At 45.8% G+C, this 26151-nt stretch overlaps 2 protein-coding genes across 9 annotated transcripts in view; one reads left to right on the forward strand and one right to left on the reverse strand.

The window, feature by feature from the left end:
- MRE11 (MRE11 homolog, double strand break repair nuclease) overlaps positions 1–1071 on the reverse strand; it is a 68351-nt gene extending 67280 nt beyond the window's left edge. For 2 of the 4 annotated variants that reach the window (XM_074984271.1, XM_074984250.1), the window contains exons 1-2: positions 1000–1071; positions 4–142 (exon numbers count right to left, since the gene is read on the reverse strand). In XM_074984271.1, coding sequence (XP_074840372.1) covers positions 4–23 — 20 coding nt within the window. In that variant the 5' untranslated portion in view covers positions 24–142; positions 1000–1071. Of the gene's footprint in view, positions 1–3; positions 143–754; positions 919–999 lie in introns of those variants that run through there. The other 2 variants (XM_074984266.1, XM_074984257.1) reach the window with 2 other exon arrangements.
- Positions 197–25527, forward strand: ANKRD49 (ankyrin repeat domain 49). Of its 5 annotated transcripts, XM_074984307.1 has the most exons (5): positions 915–1019; positions 7210–7494; positions 8923–9109; positions 24256–24381; positions 25376–25527. In XM_074984307.1, exons 2-5 carry the CDS (start codon positions 7222–7224, stop codon positions 25378–25380), a joined length of 591 nt encoding a protein of 196 aa, XP_074840408.1. In that variant the 5' UTR covers positions 915–1019; positions 7210–7221; the 3' UTR covers positions 25381–25527. The 5 variants fall into 5 exon arrangements, with proteins under 5 accessions (XP_074840394.1, XP_074840408.1, XP_074840389.1 ...); XM_074984314.1 differs by lacking the exons at positions 915–1019; positions 7210–7494; positions 8923–9109 and adding exons at positions 15177–15312; positions 17171–17275; XM_074984293.1 differs by lacking the exons at positions 915–1019; positions 24256–24381; positions 25376–25527 and adding an exon at positions 197–757 and having other exon boundaries at positions 8923–11689.
- Positions 25528–26151: the final 624 nt, after the last annotated feature.

Raw genomic sequence — 26151 nt, forward strand, 5'->3', positions numbered from 1 at the left:
TACAGTGAGTTGATGGGACTCATCTCTGTGCTCAGAGTAGCGCCAAGTGGCTAGGACTCTTCAATGACCAGTTTTGGACAGAGCTGGATGGGTCGTACAGGGCAGAAAATTCAGTTCTAGTTTCACGTATGGAAAATAGCACCTAAAAGATAAGAATACAAAGAGTGCAATCAAGTGCATAATAAACTGAGTTCATGCACCTACACAATTTTGCACATACTTCTGCTCCTTATTTAAAAATAAATGCCAGTGGTATTTAAGAGGTGTTTGTTTATCAGTTTCATTGCCGCATACTATATAGGGCAAAACGAACCTCTAATGTTGCTCGTTGCACTCAAAGGGGCATTTCAAAAGTATATGGCATGGAAGGTACCCGAGAAACGGGGCTTTCGAAGAGCTGTCCTTGCAGTCTAAGTAAGAATGCGCCTCCGAACAGCGATACGACAGGGCGCGATTAATCAGCAGGAACGCACAGCTGGCCCCAGACGGGGTCCGGCTGCCTGGGAGCGAACGCGCCATGTAGTAGGCAGACGAGAAGCAGGCCAGGTTGTGACTGGACCTTAGCGGCCCAGGGACACCAGAGTGGCGGTATAGTAGGAGCCATTTCACCCCGCCCAAGGGGGAGCACAGCGCGCTGTTACAGCCCCCCCAGCGCCGGCTCACGGAGCTGCGCTGCGTTGCAGCCCTGAGTACAGACACGTGAGCGGCCCTCAGAGCTGCGTAGCAGAGCAACGCCGCCACCCCCACACCCTACCCGGTAAGCGCCGCGCCGCGCCGCGCCGCCTCCCCTCAACGCACGGGGCGGCCACGATGCCAGACAGCCTGGAAGGGGCGAAGGCGGCCCCCCACCGCTGCGCAGGGCAGCCCGAGGCACGGCGGGCTTCACTGGGGCCCGACCCGTCTCCTCGCAGCCTCGGGGAGGAGCTGCCCCTCAGGCCCAGCGGGCGCGGGCGCGAGCACGAGCCGACAAAGTGCGCTGTCCACTCCCGCGCTCCTCACCCCGCCGGCCTAGCACCGAGGTAGCCGCCCGAGCCTCCGCACGGCGCTTTCGGTTTCCATAGCGCTAAAGGGAGGGGGGGGGGACGGAATGAGTAATGTCTCGCGATAACTCTCTGCCAGCCCCCGCTTTACTCGGCTCTCCTCTTGGCGGGGGCAAGGTAGGAACGCAATTGGTCAGATTGGAACCAATCACAGGCGGCGTCAGGTCACTTCCGGGCTTCCCTGCGGACCGGAAGTGTATGGGTTTTGTTTGGGCGCTTTCACGTGGAGGAGGAGTGCGAACGAGGTGTGTGCGGCCGTTGCCAGGCAGCCCCGCCGCTGAAGAAGGTGGTGGGTGTGCGGTTGGCAGGTATTTTTGGCCCCCGTAGCAGCTCAGGGTGTGCTCAGTCATAGCTCGGAAGCCAACCCGGGCCCGGGAGATCAGCGACTGGGCGGGTGCCTTCCCCTAGCAGGGAGCTACCAGAAGTGGCGCAGGTGATTTAGTACGTGGCTCTCTGTTTCCTGCTATCAACGTGGAAGCTGTTGCCCTAAGGGAGTGCTAGTGGGATAGTTAGGCTGTGAGATACCAGGTGAACCTGAGCGCCTGGCTACTCTAGGTCATTACAGCTCTTATGGTCCTGCGAATGTCCTTAGGGATGTTGTAAACCTTGTGGGATCACGTCTCAGAGGGGGAGCCATATTAGTCTGTAATTTCACAAATAATAAGCAGTCCTGCAGTGTCTGAGGCTGTGTCTGCACATGTCAGATCTTCTAGAAGACTGCCAGCTTTTTCTGGATGATCTGCAGAGAATCCCCACGTGCAAGGCATTCTTCCAGAAGGAATCTGGAAGAACTCACTGCTTCTTTTGGATTCCTAGCACAGGTTGCGTAACAGGAATAGCACCTTCTTTTGGAAGATTCTTCTAGAAGAAGGCATGTGTGAATGCTTGTGGACCACTTCTTCTGGAGGAGGCGGCCACCATGGTGGCTGCCTTATGGAGCCTGCAGATACTCTAGCAAGCGCCTGGGGGCTCTATAGTGTTTGGCTCCAGCAGCAGTTAAAACTGCAAGGACCCTGCAGCCGGAAGCGGGGACTGTGGAGGCAGGCAGCATGTGCAGGGCTGCTGCAGCCAGACTCCTGCCGCCCCTGCAGCAACACCCAGCAGCCAGATGGCCAGTAGCTGTATCCCCCAGGGCACCACGAGGGACACTGATGGCAGCCCAGAAAGGGAGCAGGTGAGGATGAGGATTGCCCCTGCATGGACAGAGTCAGAGCTGCAGGTCCTCCTTGCTCTCTGGCACAATGAAGAGGTGCTCAGGGCACTGGAGGAACGTGTCCCCCCGCCCACTCCGGCTGCAGCCCTGGCTGCCCATAGCCACGCTGCCTGGACCACAGAGCAGGTCTGGTATAAGATTAAAGAACCCCAGAAGAGCTGTATGTGAGCAAGGGACAGTGGCCACCACTCCAGTGCTGCCCCTCAGCAAGATGTCCCTACTATAGGGAGCTCCAGGACGTCTTGGTGGGGGATGACACCTTCCCATCCCGCCACCTGGTGGATATGGTGGCAATGGAAACCTCTGCCATACTGGAAGGGGAGGACAGGGGTCCTCCGAGGAAGCTAGAGAGGAGGGCGAGCCCAGCAATTAGGCCCAGGGACCCTCAGAAAACCCCTTTCCTGAGGAGTCCCTGGTCATCGCCATGCCCTAAGCCTCAAGCAGCCAGGCGACCTCCAGCCGGGCATCACCCCACCTATGAGGTCACCCCAGGTAAGCACAAAGTATGGTGCAGTACCCATGCGCCCTGATGCCCCACCCCAGAGTGCACCCTGGGGCTGCAGGCACAATGCAGGTCACCCCGCATGCCCCTCTATTCCCGGGAGCCCTAGCACCCTCAAGTCTGCGCTGAGGGGAACCCAGGGTACAGAGCTGGGCACAGCCTATCCACTCCCTGGGCAGGGACCCCTCTGTGCCCGATTGCACCAACCTCCCCTGGTAGCTCTTTCCTGGGCAGGGCCCTCCACAGGTGGCAGCAGCCCCAAGGCAAGGGAGTTCCTGGGCCACCTTGCCAGGGCTATGGGTGCCTGCACTACGAGGGCATCCCTTGAACATGACCTTCCATCCCCGGTATGGGAAAAGTGCCAGAGAAGTCTGGGGCCTTTCAGCAGCACCCACAGTGGAGATGCTGGAAGTCCACCACCCAGACCATGACGCTCCCGAGCAGCTGCAGCCCAGCAGGCATGGACGACCCTTCGCTAGAGTCTGGTGGAGGAGGCTGCAGCATACATAGCCACCCTCCACCATCAAAATACACTGGCAGAGAGGTGCCTGGCCCTGGAGGCAGAAGAGCTACAATTGCACTGGCACACATGCGGGGAGGGTGTGGGGTCTGCTCCGCCATGTGTGCAGGGCCCTCATGGCGATCCCTGCTGCCCCTCTGCTGTCCCCCCAGCTGCCCTGAGACTCAAGGCATCCCTGCCCCCCAAGGCCTAGCTTCCCTCTTTCCCTGGGGACTTCCTGCAGTGGCCCTGAGACACATGGGGGCCTGGCTCCTGGCCATGGTGGGCCCCATTAGGAACCCTCCCCATCACTGAGACCATGCCACAGGCTGCCCACCATTACCTCCCCATACTCCCTGCCCCATCAGCGCCCTGATGGGGACTGCACACCGAGGCCATGTCTACACGTGCCCCAAACTTTGAAATGGCCACGCAAATGGCCATTTCGAAGTTTACTAATGAAGTGCTGAAATGCATATTCAGCGCTTCATTAGCATGTGGGCAGCAGCGGCACTTCGAAATTGACGCGGCTCGCTGCCGTGTGGCTCGTCCAGACAGGGGGGTCCTTTCGAAAAGGAGCCCCGTCTGGACCAGACGCATGGCGGCAAGCCGCGTCACTTTCGAAGTCCCCCTCAGCTGATGGGAATAAGGGGACTTTGAAGTAGGCGGGGTCCTTTCGAAAAGGAGCCCCGTCTGGACGAGACATGCAGCGGCAAGCCGCGTCACTTTCGAAGTGCTGCCGCCGCCCACATGCTAATGAAGCGCTGAATATGCATTTCAGCGCTTCATTAGTAAACTTCAAAATGGCCATTTGCGTGGCCATTTCGAAGTTTGGGGCATGTGTAGACGTAGCCCGGGGGCGGAAGAGGCAGCCATGCATGCTGGGGCTCATGGCCCTCCACCCTATCACTTGAGTAGGGACCCCTTCCCTTCCCTACCCAGGTTACTTTGCCCCTACTGCCCAGATGCCCCCTTGTACATGATTGACACCCGTTCATTTTAAGGCAAACTTCTATTACTCTTCTACTTATCATTCTAACCCACTGATATTGTTTACTGTTTAATAGAGTTAGTTTTGCAACTTCTGTGTCCCTGTTTATTTGGGGGCAGTGAGGAGTGGAGGGGGAGGTGTGTTGGGGCCCAGTTCAGAGGTCGCTGAGGTTGAAGGCTTCCTGGAGGCCTTTCAGATGCGCATCCTGTCCTGGTGGAGCTACTGGTTGGGGGTTGCGGGAGGCTTCTTGTACACCTGCGATGGTGCGGCCATCCAGCGATGGTGCTGTGTCCTCTCACGTGCCTCAATGAGGTTGTGGAGAGTGTAACAGGAAGCCACAAGCTGCGGAATGTTCACCACCACACATTGAGGTGCGTCAGGAGGCATCTGAATCTTGCCTTCAGATGCTCAAAGGCACACTCCACTGGGTTCTGGGTGCGTCCAAGCCAGGCATTAAAGAACTCCTAGGACGGGGTCAAGTGTCCCGTGTATGGGCGCAGCAACCACAAGCTGCAGAGGGTATGCTGGGTCAGCGATGAGGCACAGGGGGATGGCAACATTGCCGATGACGTACCTGCTGAGTGATGTACGTGCCCGCCTCAATCCGGTGCTACGGGGAGGAGTTTCTAAAGATGCAGGCATCCTGTGCTCAGTGTGGCCCGCCCACACATGTTGGTGAAGCATCCCAGAGCATCCATCACCACGGAGTAGTACCCCTTGGGGTTCACGTACTGCCTGGCATGGCGGCCGGGGTCCTGACGGGAATATGGGTACTGTCCATACCCCAAAGCAGCAGGGGAACCCAATCTCGGCGAAGCCCAGCATGACTGAATCAAAGTCCCCGAGGAGCATTGAACCGCTGCACGAGCACATCATTGATGGCTCTCTCAACCTGCGGGGGACAGATCATACAAGTTCATGAGTGTGCCTAGGGCTACGTCAGGCCCATCCCCAGCCCACTCCTGCCTTCTTCCCTCCCTAGCCACCCCCCAGTGGAGTGCCCCTTCAGGAGCGGGCTGGTGTATGGATGGGGCATTGGCGTCCCCTGTGGCGGGCCTCCCTACTCCCCCGCCGGGGCCCCAGGGTCCCCATTGCCCTACACCCCACTCTTCACTCTCCAAGCTGTGCTGGGGCTTGGCATGTGGCTTACCTCAAGTGCAACGGCCCCAACAGTGGACTTGCCCACTCTGAATCACTGCCTAACGGAGCGATAGTGATCCAGGGTGGCCAACTTCCAGCTGGTGGTGGCCAGGTGCCTCTCTACCGGGAGGATTGGCCACATTGGCATGTCCTGGCAGCAAAGCAGGGGAGCGAGCCAGGTGTGGATTTCAAGGAATGTGCCCTTCAGCAAGTGCAGGTTCTGCTGCCATTGGTGATCATCCCACTGGGCTATCACCACCCTGTCCCACCAGTCGCTGCTGGCAGCGTGGGTCCACACATGGAGGATGGCCTATCGAGGGTAGGGGCAGGAGTGGGTCAGGGCCCTCAGAGACCGCTCTGGGTTCCCACAAGAGGCTGAGTGGGGTGGCCAGGAGGCTCTCCAGCACTCTTGTGGGGGCGATCCAGCCCTGCTACAGCTCCTCGTGGTCCATGCCTGGCACTTGGACTGGCGCAGGAGCAGCGAGAGGGTGAGCTGTGCTGTGGGCAGCATGACAAGTCTCAACTGCTTGTGCAGGGAGATGCTGGTGGGAGGGCCCCTTTAACAGGCTGCATGGCCAGTGCTCCGGAAGGGCTCTCCAGCCTTGTGCCCCTGTCTGAGGTGTTTCCTGCCACGTTTGTCCAGAAGAGCATCTACGCATGTGTGGACGTGCTCTTCCAGAAGACCAGGCAGCTCTTTGGGCTGGCGCTTTGTGTGTCGATGCTCTTTTCCAGAAGATGATCTTCATGAAAAGGGATCTTCTGGAAGATCTGGCATGTGTAGACGCAGCCTTAGAGTCTAACAAAGTCCCTTCACCTGAGATGTGGTTTTACATGGTGAGAACAAACAGGGATATGAGGAACAAGAGGACGTGTTGTTTTTTTTTTGCTGTGATGTGGGGAGGAGTAGGAATCAGAGCGACCAGCTAGCTCATCTGTTGTGCACTAGTTGCATCCTGAGAGCAGGAGTCATAAGGGGGACAGGTCACTCAGGGTGTAGGCAAAGGATAGTGGCAAAAGGCAGCAGACCTTGGCTTCCATTTCTTCTTTTTGAATTTTAAAGGCAGTTAAACACCTTCTTGGGTAGAGGTAGGGGAACTGACTGTTTAAATTAAAAGCCTATTTTGAGGATTTTATGCTTCAGACAGTTCCTACAGTTTCACTAATAGAGAAAATTGTACTTTCTGCACAGGCGGTCTGAAGCTTTGTTTCTACCCTATGAGAATCATGAGTTTCACTCTTGGCTGTGTTGCCTGATAGAGAAAATGCCCAGTGTTCTCCCTCTTTCTCACCTCCTCTCCACCCCAGACACAGAATCCTTCCGGATGAAAAGTGTAGATGAGCCATTATTGTTACAACTCAAAAGTCAAAAAGAAGCAAAAACTAATGCTGGAAATGTAAACATTAATACAGTTTTAAACACTCTGTTCTGTAAAAGAAATGGTATTATTTTGCTTTTTTTAAATATTTACTATTTGGCTGCTGCATAGCATTCCAAGCAGAATGTGCATGCATGGCTGCTCCATATAATTTTACAGATATTATAAGTAATCTGTACGAGCACTTTTGTTTCTGGAGGGCTTTGATAGCAGAGATGTTAATTACATGTGAAAGCAGTTATAGTTTGGTAAAAAGTACATAAATCTCATGATGATAAGATTGGTTCCAAAAATTGTTTCATTGTGTTGCTGTTGTTGGCACAGCCCTTGATTTGGCTTTTCTTGAAGACTTGTGTGGGTGGGTGGCAGGAGGTAATGATGAATGACTCAAAAAAGAAGCAACACAGCAGAACAAGGAAAAAAAATAAGTCTACTTTGGCATTTTCAGAGACTAGCTAAAATGAATGAAAGCAGAAAACCAGATGTGAAAAACACGGACAATAGTAAAGATGATCAAGAAGAATTACTGGAATTTACTGAGAATTTTAACCAACTTGAATTACTGGAAACACACAGACATCTAATTCCTGTAGGAACTCAAAGTCTTTGGTCAGGAGAATCTGATGAGGAAGATGAGGAGGAGGAAAAAAGTGAGGAATGGTATCAAATGCAAGAAAAAAAAATGGAGAACAATCCAGAAAACCTGCTGCTTTGGGCATCAGAAAAAAATCGGGTAAGAAGGAGTTTATCCATATTATTTAAGTATTATGACTGTATTATCTTAAATTGGTATCTACCCAGATTGTGTTTAAAAACAAGAATCTAGCCAAAATTATAATTATTTTTTGCAAAACATATTGGAAACCCTGCTCACTGGGCCTGGAATATTTGGAGCTGGGTCCTGCAAGCTAATCCACAGGGATGGGATTCCTTGCAAGTTAGGAAAGTCCACATAAGTTCTGGTGTCTTACTACGTCGTTCAGCTTGTGAAATCAAAGCCTTGGTTTGTATCAAGAGCTCAAATTTAACATAGATCGGAAAATACCATGAGCTACAAGAGTATTATGGGTATTGTAATGCAAATTATGAGCCCAACAGCTACACTCTTAATACTATTATATTGTATTGATTTAAATGCTTGTCATACTAAAACAGAGTACGCTAATTTTGAATAATGAAATGAGGTCCATCCTTTGCAAATGGTCTGTTCTGCACTGTGTCTGCTGAAGCTGGTTAACTATATCCAAAATATGAGAGCATAATTTTTTGAGGGATGTTGTTGTATGTAGGATATGTCCATTAACAACCAGTATTCTAACTGTAAAATTGGTTAAATACTGCCAGAAGTAATTCTCTGCCTGTATCTTGTGGCAAAGATGTACAAGTTATGGTTGTGGCCAAGTGTTTAGTAGGGTTTAGTGAAAGATTGCTCTGAATCAGTTGTATAGATAAAAACCCTCAGCCTAAACCAGTTACGTAGATAAAAATCCAAAGGAATGTGATTTAAGTCATAAATTAAAGCACTACAAGAAGATAGTGAGGAGCAACCTGGGGTTAGTTATTCCATAATTACACACACGATTCCTTAAAGTCAGTGGGACTGAAGCAAATATCTTTTAAGCGTATGCTTCCTTGAAGTGGGGCCAGAAACAGGATGCTGTATTAAGCAGATTATTTGTTGGATCCAGTGGGATAATGTAAGATAAACAAAAATTTCTTATCTCAAAGTGGTCCATATTCATCAAAACTATGTTCTATGTATATATACAGGAGATAATTATATTTTGACTAAAAGAGAAGATAGTTTTTGTTAAGAAACACTTTGCTAAAAGCTGCTTCATCCTATATGCACTAAAATCAACAGACTATAAATTTACCTTATTTAATTACACTTTACATTAACTCCGTATTTTTTAGACAGCAGTTTGTACGTGTGTATGCACGTGCATGAATTTATGTACCAGAATATTTGTGTCTGATCTCCAAAAGAAATAGCAACAGTAAAAGTCTGCGCATCATTTTAAAATTGTGTACAACCTTCTTCCTGAGACCAATATCATAAATTTCCTATGATTGCATACCAGGCTGTCTCGAGAATGTATTAAAAAAAAACCATTCATGCATTGAGTTGGGCGTTATATTGTCTGTCTTTCTTACATAGCTTAGCACAGTGCACAGGCTCCTTTCTCAAAAGCTAGCTCCCGTTAATGTCCAAGACGAAGATCGGTACACGCCCCTGCATCGAGCTGCCTATGGTGGACATCTAGATGTTGTGCGTGAATTGGTTGCCCAAGGCGCAGATGTCCATGCATTGACAGTTGATGGCTGGACTCCTCTACATAGTGCATGTAAGTGGAACAATACAAAGGTGGCTTCATTTTTGCTTCAGCATGGGGCAGATATCAATGCGCAAACAAATGGGTTGCTGACACCATTGCATCTTGCTGCAGGAAACAAAGGGAGCAAAGAAACTCTTGAGCTTCTACTGATGAATCGTTATGTGAAACCAAACCTAAAAAATAACTTGGATGAAACTGCATATGATATTGCTAGAAGGACTGATATATATCACTACCTTTTTGAAATTGTAGAAAATTGCACAAATTCTGTACCAGATTCTTAAAAATCTTCATTATTTAATCTTGTAAATGTGAATTTCACTATTTCTTTGCAAAATGGTATTCTTTATACTTCACCCAAAACTAGTGGTTTCTCCCCACTTCTCAGAAAAGATTTGATGGACAATATAGAGGGGGGCCTTATAATTTAGATTTCATTATTTTTGCAAAATAAATGACCATATACTTCGTCAGACTTTGACATGTTACCACTCATTTACAATGGGACTTGAAATGTTTAGTATTCTGCAAGATAAAATGTTTGGTAAATCTAGTGGTTTCCACTTACTCATTATAAATTGGCAAGGGCCCACTGTAAAGTCCAAAACACTAGTATCAAAGTCAAGGAGAGAGCTGGAACATTTACTGTTCCGTGGAAAAAAGGTCTAGCAGGTTGAGCACAAATTGGTAGTTGATGTTTGTGTTTAAACTTTGGGACTTGAGACACTTAACTCTTTAAAAAAAGTGCATAAAAACGCCAAACCCGTAATTAACTTATGCAGGGGACACTCCAAACTATATAATTACCATATTTTAAAATAAAATAATTACCACTAAATATTTTTTGTGTTGTGGGTCTTTGTTGATGGCCTCCTAATCAGTGGATTGTCCGTTAATAGACCAAGAGCATTATTCCTATGGTTTTGAAGCAGTTTGAATTCAGTTTTATTGATACCTTCATATAAAGATGACTGTCATTAGATGTACTTTTTACACTCTCCTTCAAAATGACTTAAGGAATAATGTTCAAATGCATTTCCAAGTATATTGGCTCGTTTATCTTGATATGTTTCTGAAAGTTGAAACATGTCAAGACGAACAAAATACTGTTGTGTCTGACCTGTTTGAAACATTTGGTAGTGCAGAAGCTACCTTACTAGTGTATCTGATCCATGTTGAAGACAGTCCAACACAAAAGTCAGGACACAATTGTAGTCCCATTTCACTTTGTGTTTCTCAGAAATGTTTTCTGACTTTTGGATAGCTCCCTGAGTACAGTGCCCATTTATTAGATCCCCCTTTTAAAGGAAGAGTGTCCAGTGCTGCTAATCTGGGGCATTTAAAATACCGTGAGGCAGGCACAAAAGGCATGAGATTTGATTTAAAACCAATGTAGTTTTAAAATACAACATCATGAACTCTCACTGTTGATTTTTCTGGCTTTTGAACCTTGTGCGTGAACTTTGGGTATGTTGTCCAGTTTTTCTCCACAACCTTGAGAGGTAAGAACTGACTCTGTTTTTAGTCTGAAGTATTTTCTCATGTTTTCACGTGATTCCAAGAACTAGAGCTTTAAGACATACACCAAATGTGAGGAAAATCTCTGTGAAATCACAAGAACTGGCGACACAGTGTAGTCTTTGACTCCAGCATTTTCTCCATTTGCCAACACCTTTCACTCCAAGCAGCTTGGGTTCAGATTAACAAAGGGTATTTGCAATGCCGAGCTTTGCCATTTAGGTGCATAGAAAATTACAGGAACAACACTGTGATCCACAAGTGGACAATCCTCTTCCTGGTTCATTAATTGCTCTGGAGTTTAGGCAGAAGTTAGGCATTTGGGTGCTTATAGTGAAGGAGTATTGGAAATGTCCATAGTTAGAAACAGAGTGAAGTTTTATTCTAAAAATTCTGTCACTGACGGTATATTTATTTACACTCCATTTAAAACCTGGGGGCTGGCCTATGCCAGCCAACTCAGGCACATGGTGCTTGGGCTAAGGGACTGTTTAACTGTGGTGTAGCTATGTGCAGTGCTCTGTTTTATTTTAGCAACGGAACAGTTCTCACAAGACTCATGCACCACATTTGTTCCATTTGCTGTACATTGGTTACTTCTCACCTAGACCAGCAATTACACAATGTTTCAGAGTTAAGATCACTGCCTTGTTGATTATGTGGTTCTTTCTACAGGATGGCATTAGTCTTGACACTAACTCAGAGCGTACATCCTTGTTTTGTTCAGGAAATTTTATTCTGCTGTTAACACAACTCCTTGTCTTGGCATTGGTCTGCACCTGCAAGTTACTGTGCTATAACTTTCTCAGTCAGTGCTGTGAAAAAACCATGCCCCCTTCCCCCTCCTTTGAGTGCACTAAGTTAGTGTTGTAAAGCTGTTAGCTGTGTTTTACATAGAGCACAGAGAGAGCTCTCTCCTAGCGTTCTTGCTGTGACCTCATTGCCATGTTAAAACACTGCCATGACAGCACTTTAAACATGAACATGTAGATCGGGGTCAACAACCAAAATTGCAAAAAGAGCCTTTTTTTTTTTTTTACAAAATAGTAAAAAAAAAAAAAAAAAAAAAAATCAATAATTCAAGAGCCACAATGCATGTCAATACAAGATAGTCCTTAATAAATAATGTCAAACCATACTTTTTGTAACCTCTGTTTTAAGAACAGCGAACACACAATGATTTGAAATGCAATACATGTTTACTGCAGGAAGTTTACAAACTTATTCTATTTCCACACACTTAACGTGTATTTGTACCATTGTCTTCCTGACTTTCATTCCTGAACCTTCTCTCTCTCTCTGTCTCTCTCTCTCTCTCTCTGAAGGACACTATGGGGAGTTATCCAGCATTTTGAGATCACATATAACTTGCTATTTGGATATGAGTTGTTCATTTTTGGGCTTTTAGACATTCACCATTTATCAAAAATAATCAAGAGGGTTTGTTTATTTTTTTAAGGTTGCAGTTATAGCGTCCTTATAACAAAGAAGTCCTAAAAAAGCCACAGGTGGCTCCGGAGCCACAGGTTCCAGACCCCTGATGTAGACAAAGCCTTAGTAAACAAATGACTGTGTGATACTTTGCTTGCTCTCAACAACAGAGTCAGCCCTCTGAAAGCAGGAATAGTTTCCTGACTGAAATAGACCTCCTGTCCCCACTGAAAAAATGCATGTATGGAATTGTCTGTTGCAATTTACTTTGAAAAATAAATTTATCTGTATTATTAACTAGCTACAGTATTGTACTTTATCAAATCTGAGTAATTTTTCCTGGAGTGCAGAAAGATGTGTACTACTTAGATTTACCAGTAGAAGGCATTAAAAAAGCATATTTGAAGCAAAAATCATTGCTATCTTTGTAAATGTATGACTTTTCAATGAATTATGCAGCATGTTTCTGTTGTTAAAAACTGCATTGGTCACAAGCTTTGTTGAAACCAACTATGGTGGTTCAAAGTGGTAGTATTTTCAGTAATGCTGTGAGCCCTGGAAACTGCCCTCAAGAGAGTGCATTTAACTAGAAATCAGGCTGCAGGGTTTTTTTTAACTAGTGACTCTCTCTGTACTATGGACATTTGTCTTCCTTTGTAAGGTAGGTGGAAATAAAAAGCATTACAGAAATACTACTACTCAGCACTTCCAATGTACAGAACTGCAACTGGAAAGTGAAATTTCAAAGTACAGCCCTGTTTTTTAATCACATTGTTTGGGAATTCTATTTGTAGCATTTCTTTATAAAATTAATGCAACCCTTTAGTCAAAACCACACCAATATCATACAGCTCAACAGAGATGCAAACATGATAGTACAAGGATCTTGTCTATGCTTTTATGTTTGGTGGTGTTTTTACACTTATTAATATGACTGTAAGTTCTAGATGCTGAACATGTTCCAGAAAACACATTGCTAAAAAGTTTAACTCAAAGCTTAAGCTAGGGTCTGTGAGGATTTACAAATGTGTTAGCACAGGTTAAAGTGTTAAAACACAACTAAAACAAGAAACATAGATGACCCCAAGTTTTCAAAGTCATCATTCCATATATGTATATGATTCAGTACTGATTACAAACTATGCATCCTTACAACTAGGTACTGTACCCATAAGACAAGCTTTAATTGCAGCTTCTTCAAAGTTTAGGCCTACTTGACGCTGCTCCAACTGATGTGACAGTGGCTGGCAAAACTCAACAAACCAGCTGTCATGTAGCACTTTAAAGGCTAACAACATAATTTATTAGGTGATGAGCTTGCATGGGTTGATCTGAAGAAGTAGGTCTGTCCCATGAAAGCTCTAAAAAGTAACATGATTTATTAGGTTTTATTTATTTATTTATTTATTTATTAATTACAGACCTACTTCTTCAGATCAGCCCACAGAAGCTCATCACCTAATAAATCATGTTGTTAGTTTTAAAAGTGCTACATGACTGCTGGTTTGTTTTGTTAGAATACAGACTAACACAGACACTTCTCTGTTATTTGGCAAAACTCAACAATTTTCTGCCTGAGCAGCATTAGACTCTCTTTGTAACCCTACCTCCATCTGATGGCATTCTCCATGTACAACAAAAACTTCAACAGATTTTTCCCCCCTCCAATCTAGCAAAAACAGAACAAGAGGCAAAGAAAGTGCTATACTTTATTATGAATATATTTTAAGATGCTTAATCTTACCCAGTTTAAAAAGTTTGCTACTATTAAAATCAAATCTTTTTCCTACCCTGTCTACAACCCTCAACACTTAAGCAACACTTGGGGGTTACTATTATGTATTTTCTGTTGGTCTTCTTCCACCAGCTGTGCTTCTAAAAGGAGTAACGCTGCCCCATGTTGATGGGTGGGAAAGAAAAACTTAATTAGTGTAATGTGCATACAGTAAACCTTCATCTTTACAGATGCTGATTTAGTGGACTTTGGGACCAACAGACGTCTGCCAGACTTCCTTTGTTCCCGAAGCCGGCTTAATTGAGGTCCATAAAATCTTAAATCATCCTCCTCCCCACCAAAAAAAAAGCAAAGGACTTACCAGCCACTGCAGCCAGCATGTGCTCCTCCCACCAGGAGTGGGGTGCCTATGTAGCAGAGGACATTTGCGTATGCCCCCACCCCGGTGGGAGAAGCATGTGATGGCAGCTCCTGTCGCCATGCAGCAGGCTCTGCCTCCAGCTGCACAGGTTGGGGTTCCCTGCATCCACGTGGCCCAGAGACAGCTCTAGCCGTGCAGCCTGGAGCCCTCTGCAGCTGCACAGCATGGGTGCAGCTCCAGCCATGGGGCACAGGAGCAGTTCCAGGGTAGGTGGCACCAGGGTCCAGCTCCTCCAGCAGCGGGAGAGTAGTAGGCATTATTTTTGGGGGTGGGGGGGCTGGGGGAGCCTGGTGGGAGTGGGTCTCAGTAAACCCGATTGAATAGACTTTCGGGTTTAACAGACATCCCTTCCCCCCGTTAGTCCATTAAATCGAGGGTTTACTGTACTCCATGTCCTGTAGACTTGCACCAGCCTTTCAGATACCATCGTTAGCAGCCTACACCCTCTAAAATGATAGTTGACGCTTCGAGCCATCAAGTGGCCCCACCGGGTTACCGGGCTGCTCCGGCTGTGCCTAGCCGTGAGCTGGACCCACGCCACGCCAGGCGAGCACCACCACAGCCTGCTGCAGGGGCAATGGGCCCAGCGCGCTTTGCTGGCTTCTGGCACGCGGGGAAGACCGCACAGGGGCAGCCGAGGAAGAGGCGCGAGTTCCCTGATTATTTTACCCCCAGGAGTAGCGCTGCGGCGTATGACCGCGCCCCGGGGGGGCCGGGGGAGACGCAGGCCCAGCCCGGTGAGGGGGCATTTGCTGCAGTGTTGGCTGCCTAGGTGCGGATTTCAGGCCGCCCTGGCGCGCCAGCACCCGTGATACGTGCAAGGGGCTGGGCCCCGGAGCCGCTCGCCGGCTTCGCTTCCCCGCCTGAGCGCTGCCTAGGTCAAGCCCTCGGACCGAGCGGCCCTTCTCCCCCGGGGCCCCGCGCCGCTCCTCCCCCTCCCGCCCCCGAGCTCCTATGGCAACCGGCCGGCGCGGCCTGCACTGCGCCGGGCGGAGACAAGCTGCGCCATGCGGGAGGCGGCCGGGGAGCAGCGGGAGGTGGCGGCCGGGGAAGCGGGGAAGAGTGTCCGTGCGGCGCCGGCGGGAAGCGGCCTCTGCGGCCAGCCCTGTGAGTGGGGGGAAAGGCCACGACACCCCCGGCGGGCTGCTGCCCAACACCTTGCAGGGGACTTTGCCCTGCCCCGCCCTGGGGTCCGCAGACTCACCCACCCCTGCAGGGGGCTCTGCCCTGCTGTGGGGTCCCCACTCCGCTCTGCCCTGCTCTGGGATGCTCAGGCTCCTCTCCACACCCTTCGGGTGCCCAGCCCCATTCCATCATCCTGCAATGGCCCCTGCTTGCCCTAGGGTTTCAACTTCTGATTATCTTCCTGCATTTCCCTGCCATGGGGATCCCAGCTCCCATCCACCCTCTGCAGCGGCACTGCCTGGCTCACAGATCTCATCTTTCCACCTACCCCCAGAAGAGCTGCTGCCCTGCCCTTCCCCTGCAGGTTACATGTCACATTCATCCCCCTGGCCTGGCCTGGGATCTCATCTCTGTATCCATTCCCCAGTAGTGGGCACAGCTTTAGGCCTCCTGAAGGGTCACTCCAGACCTCCTCTGTGGGGGTTTTACCCCATCTTCTTCAGTCCTTGTGGGTGGACTTACTACCCTTTAGGGATCACTATCCTTTCCCTAGTGCAGTAGTTCTCAGTCTTTGGTGTGTGGACCCCTGGAAATCCACAGACTATATTTAACGGATCTGTGAAAGACATAAATTGAAAACTGGCTGAATCTATTCAAATTTAGATACAGATAATAGATTTGCAAAAGTGTTTGTACCTCTGTTTGAGTATAGGGAGATACACATCTCATAGAGCTGGAAGGGACCTCTGAAGGTCAAGTCCAGTCCCCTGTCCTCTTAGCAGGACCAGGCATGATTCTCCCCCCCAACTTTTTTTTATATCTATTTGCCCCAGACTCCTGAATGGTCTCCTCAAGGATTAAACTCTCAACCCTGGGTTTAGCAGTCTAATGTGCAAACTGCTGAGCTATTTAGTGGTCTATATATGCAAAAAGGTTGAAGAGGCTTTCCCTAGGGCATCTCACTTCTTCCCAGCTGACCCTTTGCTGCAGTGCCTTCCCTTGGGAATGTCCCCCCCACATCCTCCTGCAGGGAGCACTACACTACTTCTGTGTAATTTCGCCTGCCCTTTCCCCTTTCCTTCTAGTGGTCTCATCCAACCACATCCCCATTCAATAGTGAGCAGTAGCCTTTGCCAGGGAGTCTCAGACATCCCAGGCCTGCTGGGTGCAGTGTCTTTTTCTTGGGCAAGGATGTGACCTACCTCCTGCCCTGGGTGTCGCAGCAGGCACCATTTTCCTGCACTGCCATTTTCCTTGGTTCTGTATGTGCTGGAACAACACCACAGGGTCATTTTGAGTGTTTGTATACTGCAGATGGAAGTCTGTGATACCAAATCTCAGAGCTCAGATCTACAGATTCTGGCTCCATGGTTCACAATACAGTGTCAGAAGTAGCAATCTAGACACCAGCTCAAGCTGGAAAGTGGAGAGGACAGGGTGGAATTCAGAGCTTAAGCTCCAGCACAAGCTACTATGTCTATGCAGCTGTTTGGTAGCACTCTAATGTGAGCCCCACAAGCACGGCCTGTAGATTCCTGACTGCAGGATTCACTGACACTGGCTGCTGTTTGCAGTGTAAATATTACAGTCTAAAAAGTTGCAGTGCCATGTCATGGTGGTTCAGTGAATCCAAGTAGTCTTGCACAATCTGAATCCTCCAAAGATTTGCAAATGATTTCCTTTGGCCATAATACAGTATTGGGAGCCACCCAAGCTTGGAATACGTGGGCTTACATACCACTGGAAATCTGTAAATAATGAAAAGTGCCAAAATGTATTAAAAACATTAACAGCTTGGGCTTCAAAGTAACCAATTTTTTGCAATATATTTTGCAATCAGGGAAGAAAATTGTATATGTTGAGCCACCTAAGAGAGTTAAGGAACTACTTGAAGAAGAGCTTTATTTTCAGAGAGACGGATGCCAAATTAAACATCCAGCTGCAGGTAATCACCATAGTTGGCACAAAAAAAAAGGGGGGGGGTTTGAAAATGGAATCTAAAATGTTGATGAGGGAGTATGCTGTTCAGTAAAGCAAAACCATGACCTTGATTATTATCCTTTTGGAAATGGACACAAACTGGAGAAATCCATTATTTGTTCCATTGTTCTAAAACTGAGGGAACATACAGAGCACATAGAAGTCCATACAATTCATCAGCTTGACATTATAGCAACACAGAACCTGAAAAAGACCAGCTGGTTCATTAACCTAATAGTTATCAAATTTGCTTATGGTAAATATATCTGTGTTACCTTCTTGACACCATTGCATGAAGAAAATAGTTCTTTTTCTTTATTCCTTAAACATGAATTCAGCATATTTCTCAGTCCGTATTTTATTAAATTAAAATGTAGCCACTCACACAATGGATTTAGGAATTTGTCTCATTTGCTTATGGTCAAAAGAGGTTTATGCTCCTCTTGAATTTGAAGTATAATCAGAAGGGGCAGAAGAGTATTTTAATGACTACAAGAGGCAAAAAGATCTCTGCTTCCCAGCCAGCTCTGCAGCTTGCCACTTGAGATATGAATGATATTTTTAATGTATCGGTTTCCAGGACATTTCAGACTTTCCATTGGGTAACTCAGACTGCTATAGAACCAGGGCCTGTGGCAACTTTTTAAGGCTTTCATGTCCCAAAAGGTACTTTTTGAAAAAGACCCAGACTGAGTTCAAATAAATCCTATACTAGTCCCAAAACATCATTTTGTTCAGTTAATATGCTCTGGTGTACACCTAGTTGAAATCATTTTAAAAACACATGATCCATCTATTTTTAAGTCGTGTTCAAAAACATATCCCTGTAGCTATGGTATTGTTTAAGATCTCTCAAAACTTGATTTGTGTCTGCTTGACTTTATGAGCAGTGTGTTCACTGTGCAAACAAGGCTACTGTTTCAGCTCTGCTAGTGATTGTATAGCTCATAAGCAGGATGTTTCTGTAACAATTGCTTTCTGAATAGGTTTCACTTATGTAGCTGTACTTTTCCTTTTGATATATGACTTGGCTTTGGAAGACTAGATTTTGATCTTTAAATGTTGATAGATATTGATTGGTATAGCGGACCTTGTTTATCTGGGCGATATCTGAGCCATCATCTTTTATCATTTAGTTGTACTGGCATCAGATTTCATTCGTATTGTTGTTTGACAGTCAGCGCATCGACATTCATCTGACCAACCCTCCTCCTTCATCCAGGCTAGGGACTGGCGTGGAACTCATAGAGGCTTCATGGTGGAGTTGCAACAGACATACATCAGTATAGCTGTGTCTACACGTGCACGCTACTTCGAAGTAGGGGCACTAACTTCGAAATAGCGCCTGTCGCGGCTACACGCGTCGGGCGCTATTTCGAAGTTAACTTCGACATTAGGCGGCGAGACGTCGAAGTCGCTAACCCCATGAGGGGATCGGAATAGCGCCCTACTTCGACGTTCAACGTCGAAGTAGGGACCGTGTAGACGATCCGCGTCCCGCAACGTCGAAATTGCCGGGTCCTCCATGGCGGCCATCAGCTGTGGGGTTGAGAGATGCTCTCTCTCCAGCCCCTGCGGGGCTCTATGGTCACCGTGGGCAGCAGCCCTTAGCCCAGGGCTTCTGGCTGCTGCTGCAGCAGCTGGGGATCCATGCTGCAGGCACAGGGTCTGCAACCAGTTGTCGGCTCTGTGGATCTTGTGTTGTTTAGTGCAAGTGTGTCTGGGAGGGGCCCTTTAAGGGAGCGGCTTGCTGTTGAGTCCGCCCTGTGACCCTGTCTGCAGCTGTGCCTGGCACCCTTATTTCGATGTGTGCTACTTTGGCGTGTAGACGTACCCTCGCAGCGCCTATTTCGATGTGGTGCCGCGCAACGTCGAAGTTGAACATCAACGTTGCCAGCCCTGGAGGACGTGTAGACGTTATTCATCGAAATAGCCTATTTCGATGTTGGCTTCACGTGTAGACGTAGCCTATAACTGTCATGCAGGAGTATGAAAAAATCTCAGGTCAACTTAATTTTGTAGTGTAGATTTGCCCTAAGGCCACTTATGTAGGTATAAGTATCATTAAGGGGTGTGAAAAATTCATACTCTGAGTATGGTGGTTTTACTGACCTTAACTCCCCATGTAAACCACCTCTATGTTGATGGGAGAGCTTCTGAGGGAAGTGGATTATCTAGGCTGATTGGAAAGTTCTGTCCTGTTGGCCTAGGAGAAACTTCACTTAAGTGCTAGAAGTGATGCAGCTATGCCAATGCTGTGTTTTCAATGTAGACCTGCCCTTTTAGTTTCCCAGACATGAAGAAGAGCTCTGAGTAACTCAAAAGCTTGTCTTTCTCACCATTAGTTGCTCCAATAAAAGCTATTACCTCACTCACTTTAACTCTCAGACATAAATGTCAGTAATTGACAAGATACGTGGAAGAAACCATTCTCTCATTAAAAGCAATTTCTCCAGGTCAGGCTTAAGATATACTGGAAAAGCTGTGTGGGGAAGGTCATACGCTTCTGTGGAGTTCATTCACCAGGGCTGCTATTCTTGCAACTTTCAACAGCACTAAATTCATGCAGACTTAAAGCAAAGAAATTGATTTTTCAAAACCAAGGGAATGACTTGCTGCCTGCACAGAAGATGTCAGCCACCTAGCACTCTCCTTAAGCATTGTCTCTTACTCTTCTGTTCTGTATTGCATGAGCTGATTAGACCATTAGGACAGGGAAACTGTTGTTTGTTGATCACAGAGGTGACTTAATTAGATAAAGATTCTTCACCTCCATGCTGGTACAAGGGACAGGATTGGAGAGCTACAACATCTGGCCAATCCTCAACTGCTGTAATAGTCCCAGTCAGGCTATTATTCGCTGGTGCAGCTGCTCAGGACTCCTCAGGATCTGGTCCATTAAATGGGTGCACTGGAAATAAACTAATTGTGCAGCACTTTAATTTGCTTCCATGGTGCTCCGTATATGAACTTCCTTTATCTCAGTCTTGTCTATGTTGAACATGGTGCAATAACTTTTTCATTGCAGAGTGCATAAAAAATGGCCACCTTCCTTATCACATATAATAATGACAAGCTGCAAATCCAGAGATTAGGAACAGCAAAACAAAAAATCAAATCAGTGAAAGTGCATGAAAGTTTTGTGTTCAAGTGATTAGGACTTGTGCAAATGAAGGCAGGTTAATCACTTTTTAACCATATATCTCAATGTATCTAATATTGCTAAAACTTGAAATGGGCATGTACTGTTTCCTTGCACTTAGTGTGCATCGATTTAAAGTTGTTTTGAAGCTTTGTAAGAACATGAGGACAGCCATAGTAAGTGAGACCAGTGGTCCATGTAGTCTAGTGTCCTCTATTCTGACAGTGGCAGATGACAAATGCTTCAGAGGGAATAGACAGAACATGGTATTTTAACAAATGATCTATCCCCTGACATGCAGTACCAGCTTCTAGTAGTCAGAGGTTTAGGGACATCAAGAACATGAGGTTATGTCCAGTAGTGCTTGGATGCAAGGTGCAGGGGATGGTATTGCACCCCTTGGCTTGAAGTAGTGATAACAAACACCAAATACATGGTTTCCTTCAGCAGCACCCAGTAAAAATTGTTCCAGCACCCTGAATACATCCCTGATCGTCTTGCCAAATAGCTATTGATGGACTTAGAAATTTGATGTGTGCTGCTAGCTGTGTTCTCATCATTGCTGGAATTACCAAAATCACAGGACTGTAGTGATGGAGGGGAGGGCTAGCTCATTAGTTCATGTCTTGGCCTTTTAAACCCAGGGTTGTGAATTCAATCCTTCAGGAGGCTTTCTAAGGGTCTGGGGTAGGTTACATTTAAAAAAGAAAAATGTCAGTGACGGTGATAGGTCTTGCTGTAAGTGCAGCGGACTGGTGTCAATGACCTCTCAAGATCCATCCCTTGCAGTTCTATGAGATGTGTAGATCTTCATGCATTTTTTTTTTTTAGCGAGGAAAATAGAAAGGAGCATAAATAGCCAAATTAAGTGTAAAAATATAATAATAACGCCAAAACAGAGTTCAAAGAACAGCTAGCCAAAAACTCAAACGCAACAACAAAATGTTTATTAAGTGCATCAGAAGCAGGAAACCAGCTAAACAACCAGTGGAGCCTCTAGATGATCAAGATGAAAAAGGAGCACTCAAAAACTGTCAAGTTATTGCAGAGAAACTAAATGGATTCTTTGCTTCAGTCTTCATGGCTAAGGATGATAGGTGACAAAGCTGAGGAACTTTTCCAAGACTGAGGTGTCATTAGAGGAGGTTTTGGAACTAATTCATAAATTTAATAGTAACAAGTCACTGGAACCAGATGACATTTACCCAAGAGTTCTGAAAGAACTCAAATGTGAAATTGCAGAACTATTAACTGTGGTTTGTAACCTATCCTTTAAATCAGCTTCTGTACCCAATGACTGGAAGACAGTTAATGTAACACCAATATTTAAAAGGGGCTGTAGAGGCGATCCCAGCAATTACAGACCAGTAAGTCTAGTGTCAGTACCGGCCAAATTAGTTGAAACAATAGTAAAGAATAAAATTGTCAAACACATAGAACACAATTTGTGGAGCAAAAGTCAACATGGTTTCTGAAAAGGGAAATCATGTCTTACTAATCTAATAGGCTATGTCTACACTTGCCCTCTTCTTCGAAGGGGTCATAGAAATCAGCACTTCATTAGGCAACTTGTCCCCCGTGGCAACTTTGAAGTGTCCACATTACTTCAGAGTGCCTTTGCTCCTCAAAATTGTAGGGAGTAAAGGCACTTCGAAGTTGCCATGAGGGAGAATTTGCCTAATGAAGTACTGCATGTGCATCGCAGCACTTCATTAGTAATCTCCCATCACCCTGATTACCATGCCCCCTTCAAAGAAGAGAACAAGTGTAGACGAGCTATAGAATTCTTTGAAGGGGTCATCAAATATGTGGACAAGGGGGATCCAGTAGATATACTACATTTAGATTTCTATAAGGCCTTTCATAAGATCCTTCACCAAAGGCTCTTATGTAAATAAAGTCATGGGATAAGAGGGAGGATCCTTTCATGGATTGAGAACTGGTCAAAGGAGAGGAAACAAAAGGTAGGAATGAATGACAAATTTTCAGAATGGAGAGGGTGGTGCTCCCCAAGGGTCAGTCCTACGACCAGTCCAATTCAACTTATTCATAAATGATCTGGAGAAAGGGGTAAACTTTGGGGTGACAAAGTCTGCAGACCATAGTAAGCTGCTCAGGATAGTTAAGACCAAGGCAGACCTTGAAGAACTTCAAAAAGATCTCACAAACGTAAGTGATTAGGCGACAAAATGGCAAATGAAATTTAATGTGGATAAATGTAAAGTAATGCACATTGGAAAAAATGAACCCAACTATAAATACAGTATGATGGGGGCTAATTTAGCTACAACTAATCATGAAAGAAATCTTGGAGTCGTCATGGACAGTTCTCTAAAGACACCCACACAGTGTTCAGCGGCAGTCAAAACAAACAGGATGTTAGGAATCATTTAAAAAGGGATAGAGAATAATGCAGAAAATATCTTATTGCCCTTATATAAAACCATGGTACACCCACATCTTGAATACTGCATACAGATGTGGTCACCTCACCTGAAAAAAGATATGTCGGGATTAGAAAAGGTTTGGAAAATGGCAGGTAAAATCATTAGGGCTTTGGGACGGGTCCCATATGAAGAGAGATTAAAGAGACTAGGACTTTTCAGTTTAGAAAACAGGGGACTAAGTGGGGATATGATAGAGGTATAGAAAATTATGAGTGGTGTGGAGAAAGGGAATAAGGAAAAATTATTTACATGTTCCCATAATATAAGAACTGGAGGACACCAAATTAAATTAATTGGCAGAAGGTTTAAAACGAAAGGAAGTTCTTCACACAGTGCACAGTCAAAATGTGGAACTCTTTGCCAGAGAAGGCTAGGACTATATTAGGATTTAGAAAAGAGCTAGAGAAATTCATGGAGGGGAGGGATAGCTCTGTGGTTTGAGTATTGGCCTGCTAAACGCAGGGTTGTGAGTGCAGCCCTTGATGGGGTCACTCAGGGATCTGGGATGAAAAAAAAAAAAAGAAAGGGATGGTACTTGGTTCTGCTGAGAGGATAAGGGACTGGACTTGATGACCTCCTCAGGTCCCTTTCAGCTCTCTGAGATGTGTATGTATGAGGCTAGGTCCATTAATGGCTATTAGCCAGGATTGGTAAAGAATGGTGTCCCTAGCCTCTGTTTGTCAGAGGCTGGAGATGGATGTCCAGAGAGCAATTGCTTGATCATTAGCTGTTCAGTTTGTTCACTCTAGGGCACCTAGCACTGGCCACTGTCAGTAGACAGGATGCTGGGCTGGATGGACCTTTCGTCTGACCCAGTATGGGCATTCTTATGTTCTTATTATGAATGCTTGGATTAGATAAAATAGAACAACCTTTAAAAGTTAAAAAGCTTGATTAGCTGATGTTGTGAGATCATTCCTGGAAGAACTCCCTTGATTTATTTTTGCATTTTTATGAATACTTTTTGGGGACACTTGATGGTCCATCTTTTACACATCTATTAGATGAATAAACCAAAAACTTTTATTTTATATTAATACTGCTTCACTGTACTTATTAGTTAAGTGACTAAACTGTGAAAAGGATTGAAAGCAGCAATGTAAAGTGAAAATAACTCCTTTCAGTATCTGTTGCTCCAGAATGTTAGAAAAATGTGTTCAGTAACTCTGTGCTGTATCTTTTGTGTAGTGGTAGTCTATTTCTTGTAACTTACCTTGTTTCTGTTTATTACATTGATGTGTATTTGTTTAAAAAGTGGTTTGTATTAATTCTTTTACAGCAGCCTAGGTAAAAATTAAAACAAATCATGTGAGAATAATCAGTTTTAATGGGGTTATTTTAATAAATTATTAACAGTGGCCCTGGAAGGAATTTGGAGTGTGAAAAGAAATTTCTCCATAGGAAGCCTGAAGCCGATATCACAGAATAGAAACAGTTTACTTTCACAGCCCAAGTACTATTCCAGGCATGGAGGAATAAGAAGTAAGTAAGAGTCAGTAGGTTTCAACTGTAACACCTCATTTTGAAATATTATAACAACACTGTTTTTTAACACACTACAAAGCTATCGAACAGATAGCAACTGTACCTTGGTTGGTTTTATTCTATTTAGCTAGGTACCTGTATTACCCCCGTCACCATAACACCTTGGAATTTTTTAACAGGTCAACCTCTTCTTTTCCTTCTGCAAGTAACAGGGCACTAGGCTGCAGACCACACACAGGAAAGCTGCTTAGTGCTGTGTTGTTGAGTCACCTGGAGCTTATGTGCCAAGGACCTTGCTTAAAGCTGCAGAATTATTATTTTTATTCGTGTTGGTGGGTGGATCTCAATAGCTTTATGTGGATTCTGTATCACATTTGCCCTCCTGTCTTCATGGGATTCAGAGTTTTCTGCAAGTCTTGGACTGCAGTAGCCCCCTTCCTTTGCACAGCTCCTGTGGAGATACGAAGCTGGATGAGAGCTCAGTCATTACCCTCTTCGTATGTTGGGAGGGTAGTGGGCAGCTTAAGGAGGTTTCTCTTTTCCTTTACAATCCCCAACAGGCCTCTACAGTTTGAGGGGCCTGACCTCTCGCAACTGTCAGCAAAGCATGCTTGCTATGCCCAGCAGCTTTCTTCCTGAGGAGCTTGTAGATTGTACTGGGGAGAAAGATGCCAAGCTCAGGAGCATACGGAGCTGATAAGCTCTGTCTGGGCTGTGCTGCTAGGGCAAGGAGAATAATTGTTGACTTACATACAGGTGTACACATTATGTCCCCCCCAGTCTCCATTGTCATTCTCCTCTCTTTCACTCAAAGGTCCCATGCTGTGTTGCATGCGCTGCTTCACAGTGGATTTCAACACACTGCACTCTCTTTGGCTTGTCCTGCTTCCTTACAAATGTAAAATGTGTGAGGTAGAGGGTGTTTAAAAAGTATTCTCTGCCAAGTAAAAGCTGCACTAATTTCTATTGTTTGCTTATATTTTTCCTCTAGGATAACCCCAGTGTAAAGCAACACCTCCCTTTCTCGAGGACATGGGACAAAGCAGGCAACTCCGTATGTTGCCAAACCTACTTTGAATTTTTTAATTTGCTGGAGCAAAATAGTTGTATCACAATAGAGATTGTGTATTATATTTTGTACAATAAAATAATAAAGCTATCTGTATTGGCTCCTGATCAGCTCTAATGGCAGAACACTTCAGCGGGAAAGTGTTGAATGTGAAAGGCTTGATTGCCCGGCAGGTCTGTTTGCAGGCATTGGCAGGTATAGATCAGCCACTCAGGCTTACTGATTTTTTTTAACCCTCAAATTACCATATTGGGCAAATGATCGTGTATTAAGGCCTTGTCTACATAGAAAAATTGTAGCGGTAAAAGTGGTATATTTTCCTTAGAGTGGATGCAGTTATAATGAAATAAAGTGCTTATCCCAATAAAGCTTTTTTCCATGGCTATGTCTACACTAGCACCCCCCTTTCGAAAGGGAGATGCTAATGAGACACTATGGGATATGCTAATGAGGAACACAATGTATATGTAGCACCTCATTAGCATAATGGTGGCCGTAGCACTTCGAAAGTGCTGCTTTCGATTGCATGCGGCTCGTCCTTTTTGAAAGGACACCACAGACTTGGAATCCCCTTATTCCTATTTGGTTATAGGAGTAAGGGGATTTCAAAATGTGTGGGGTCCTTTTGAAAAGGACCCCGTGTAGAAGAGCCATGCACGATTGAAAGCGGGATTTTCAAAGTGCCATGGCCACTATTA

This window comes from Carettochelys insculpta, chromosome 1, assembly GCF_033958435.1.
Source record: "Carettochelys insculpta isolate YL-2023 chromosome 1, ASM3395843v1, whole genome shotgun sequence".
Taxonomy (NCBI): domain Eukaryota; kingdom Metazoa; phylum Chordata; order Testudines; family Carettochelyidae; genus Carettochelys; species Carettochelys insculpta.

What these genes read in the sequence shown, in the direction of transcription:
- ANKRD49 (XM_074984293.1), top strand. Translation starts at nt 7,222, where the DNA reads ATGAATGAAAGCAGAAAACCAGATGTGAAAAACACGGACAATAGTAAA. An exon ending in GGGCATCAGAAAAAAATCGG is followed by an intron (nt 7,495 to 8,922) that starts GTAAGAAGGAGT and finishes TTTCTTACATAG; the next exon opens with CTTAGCACAGTGCACAGGCT.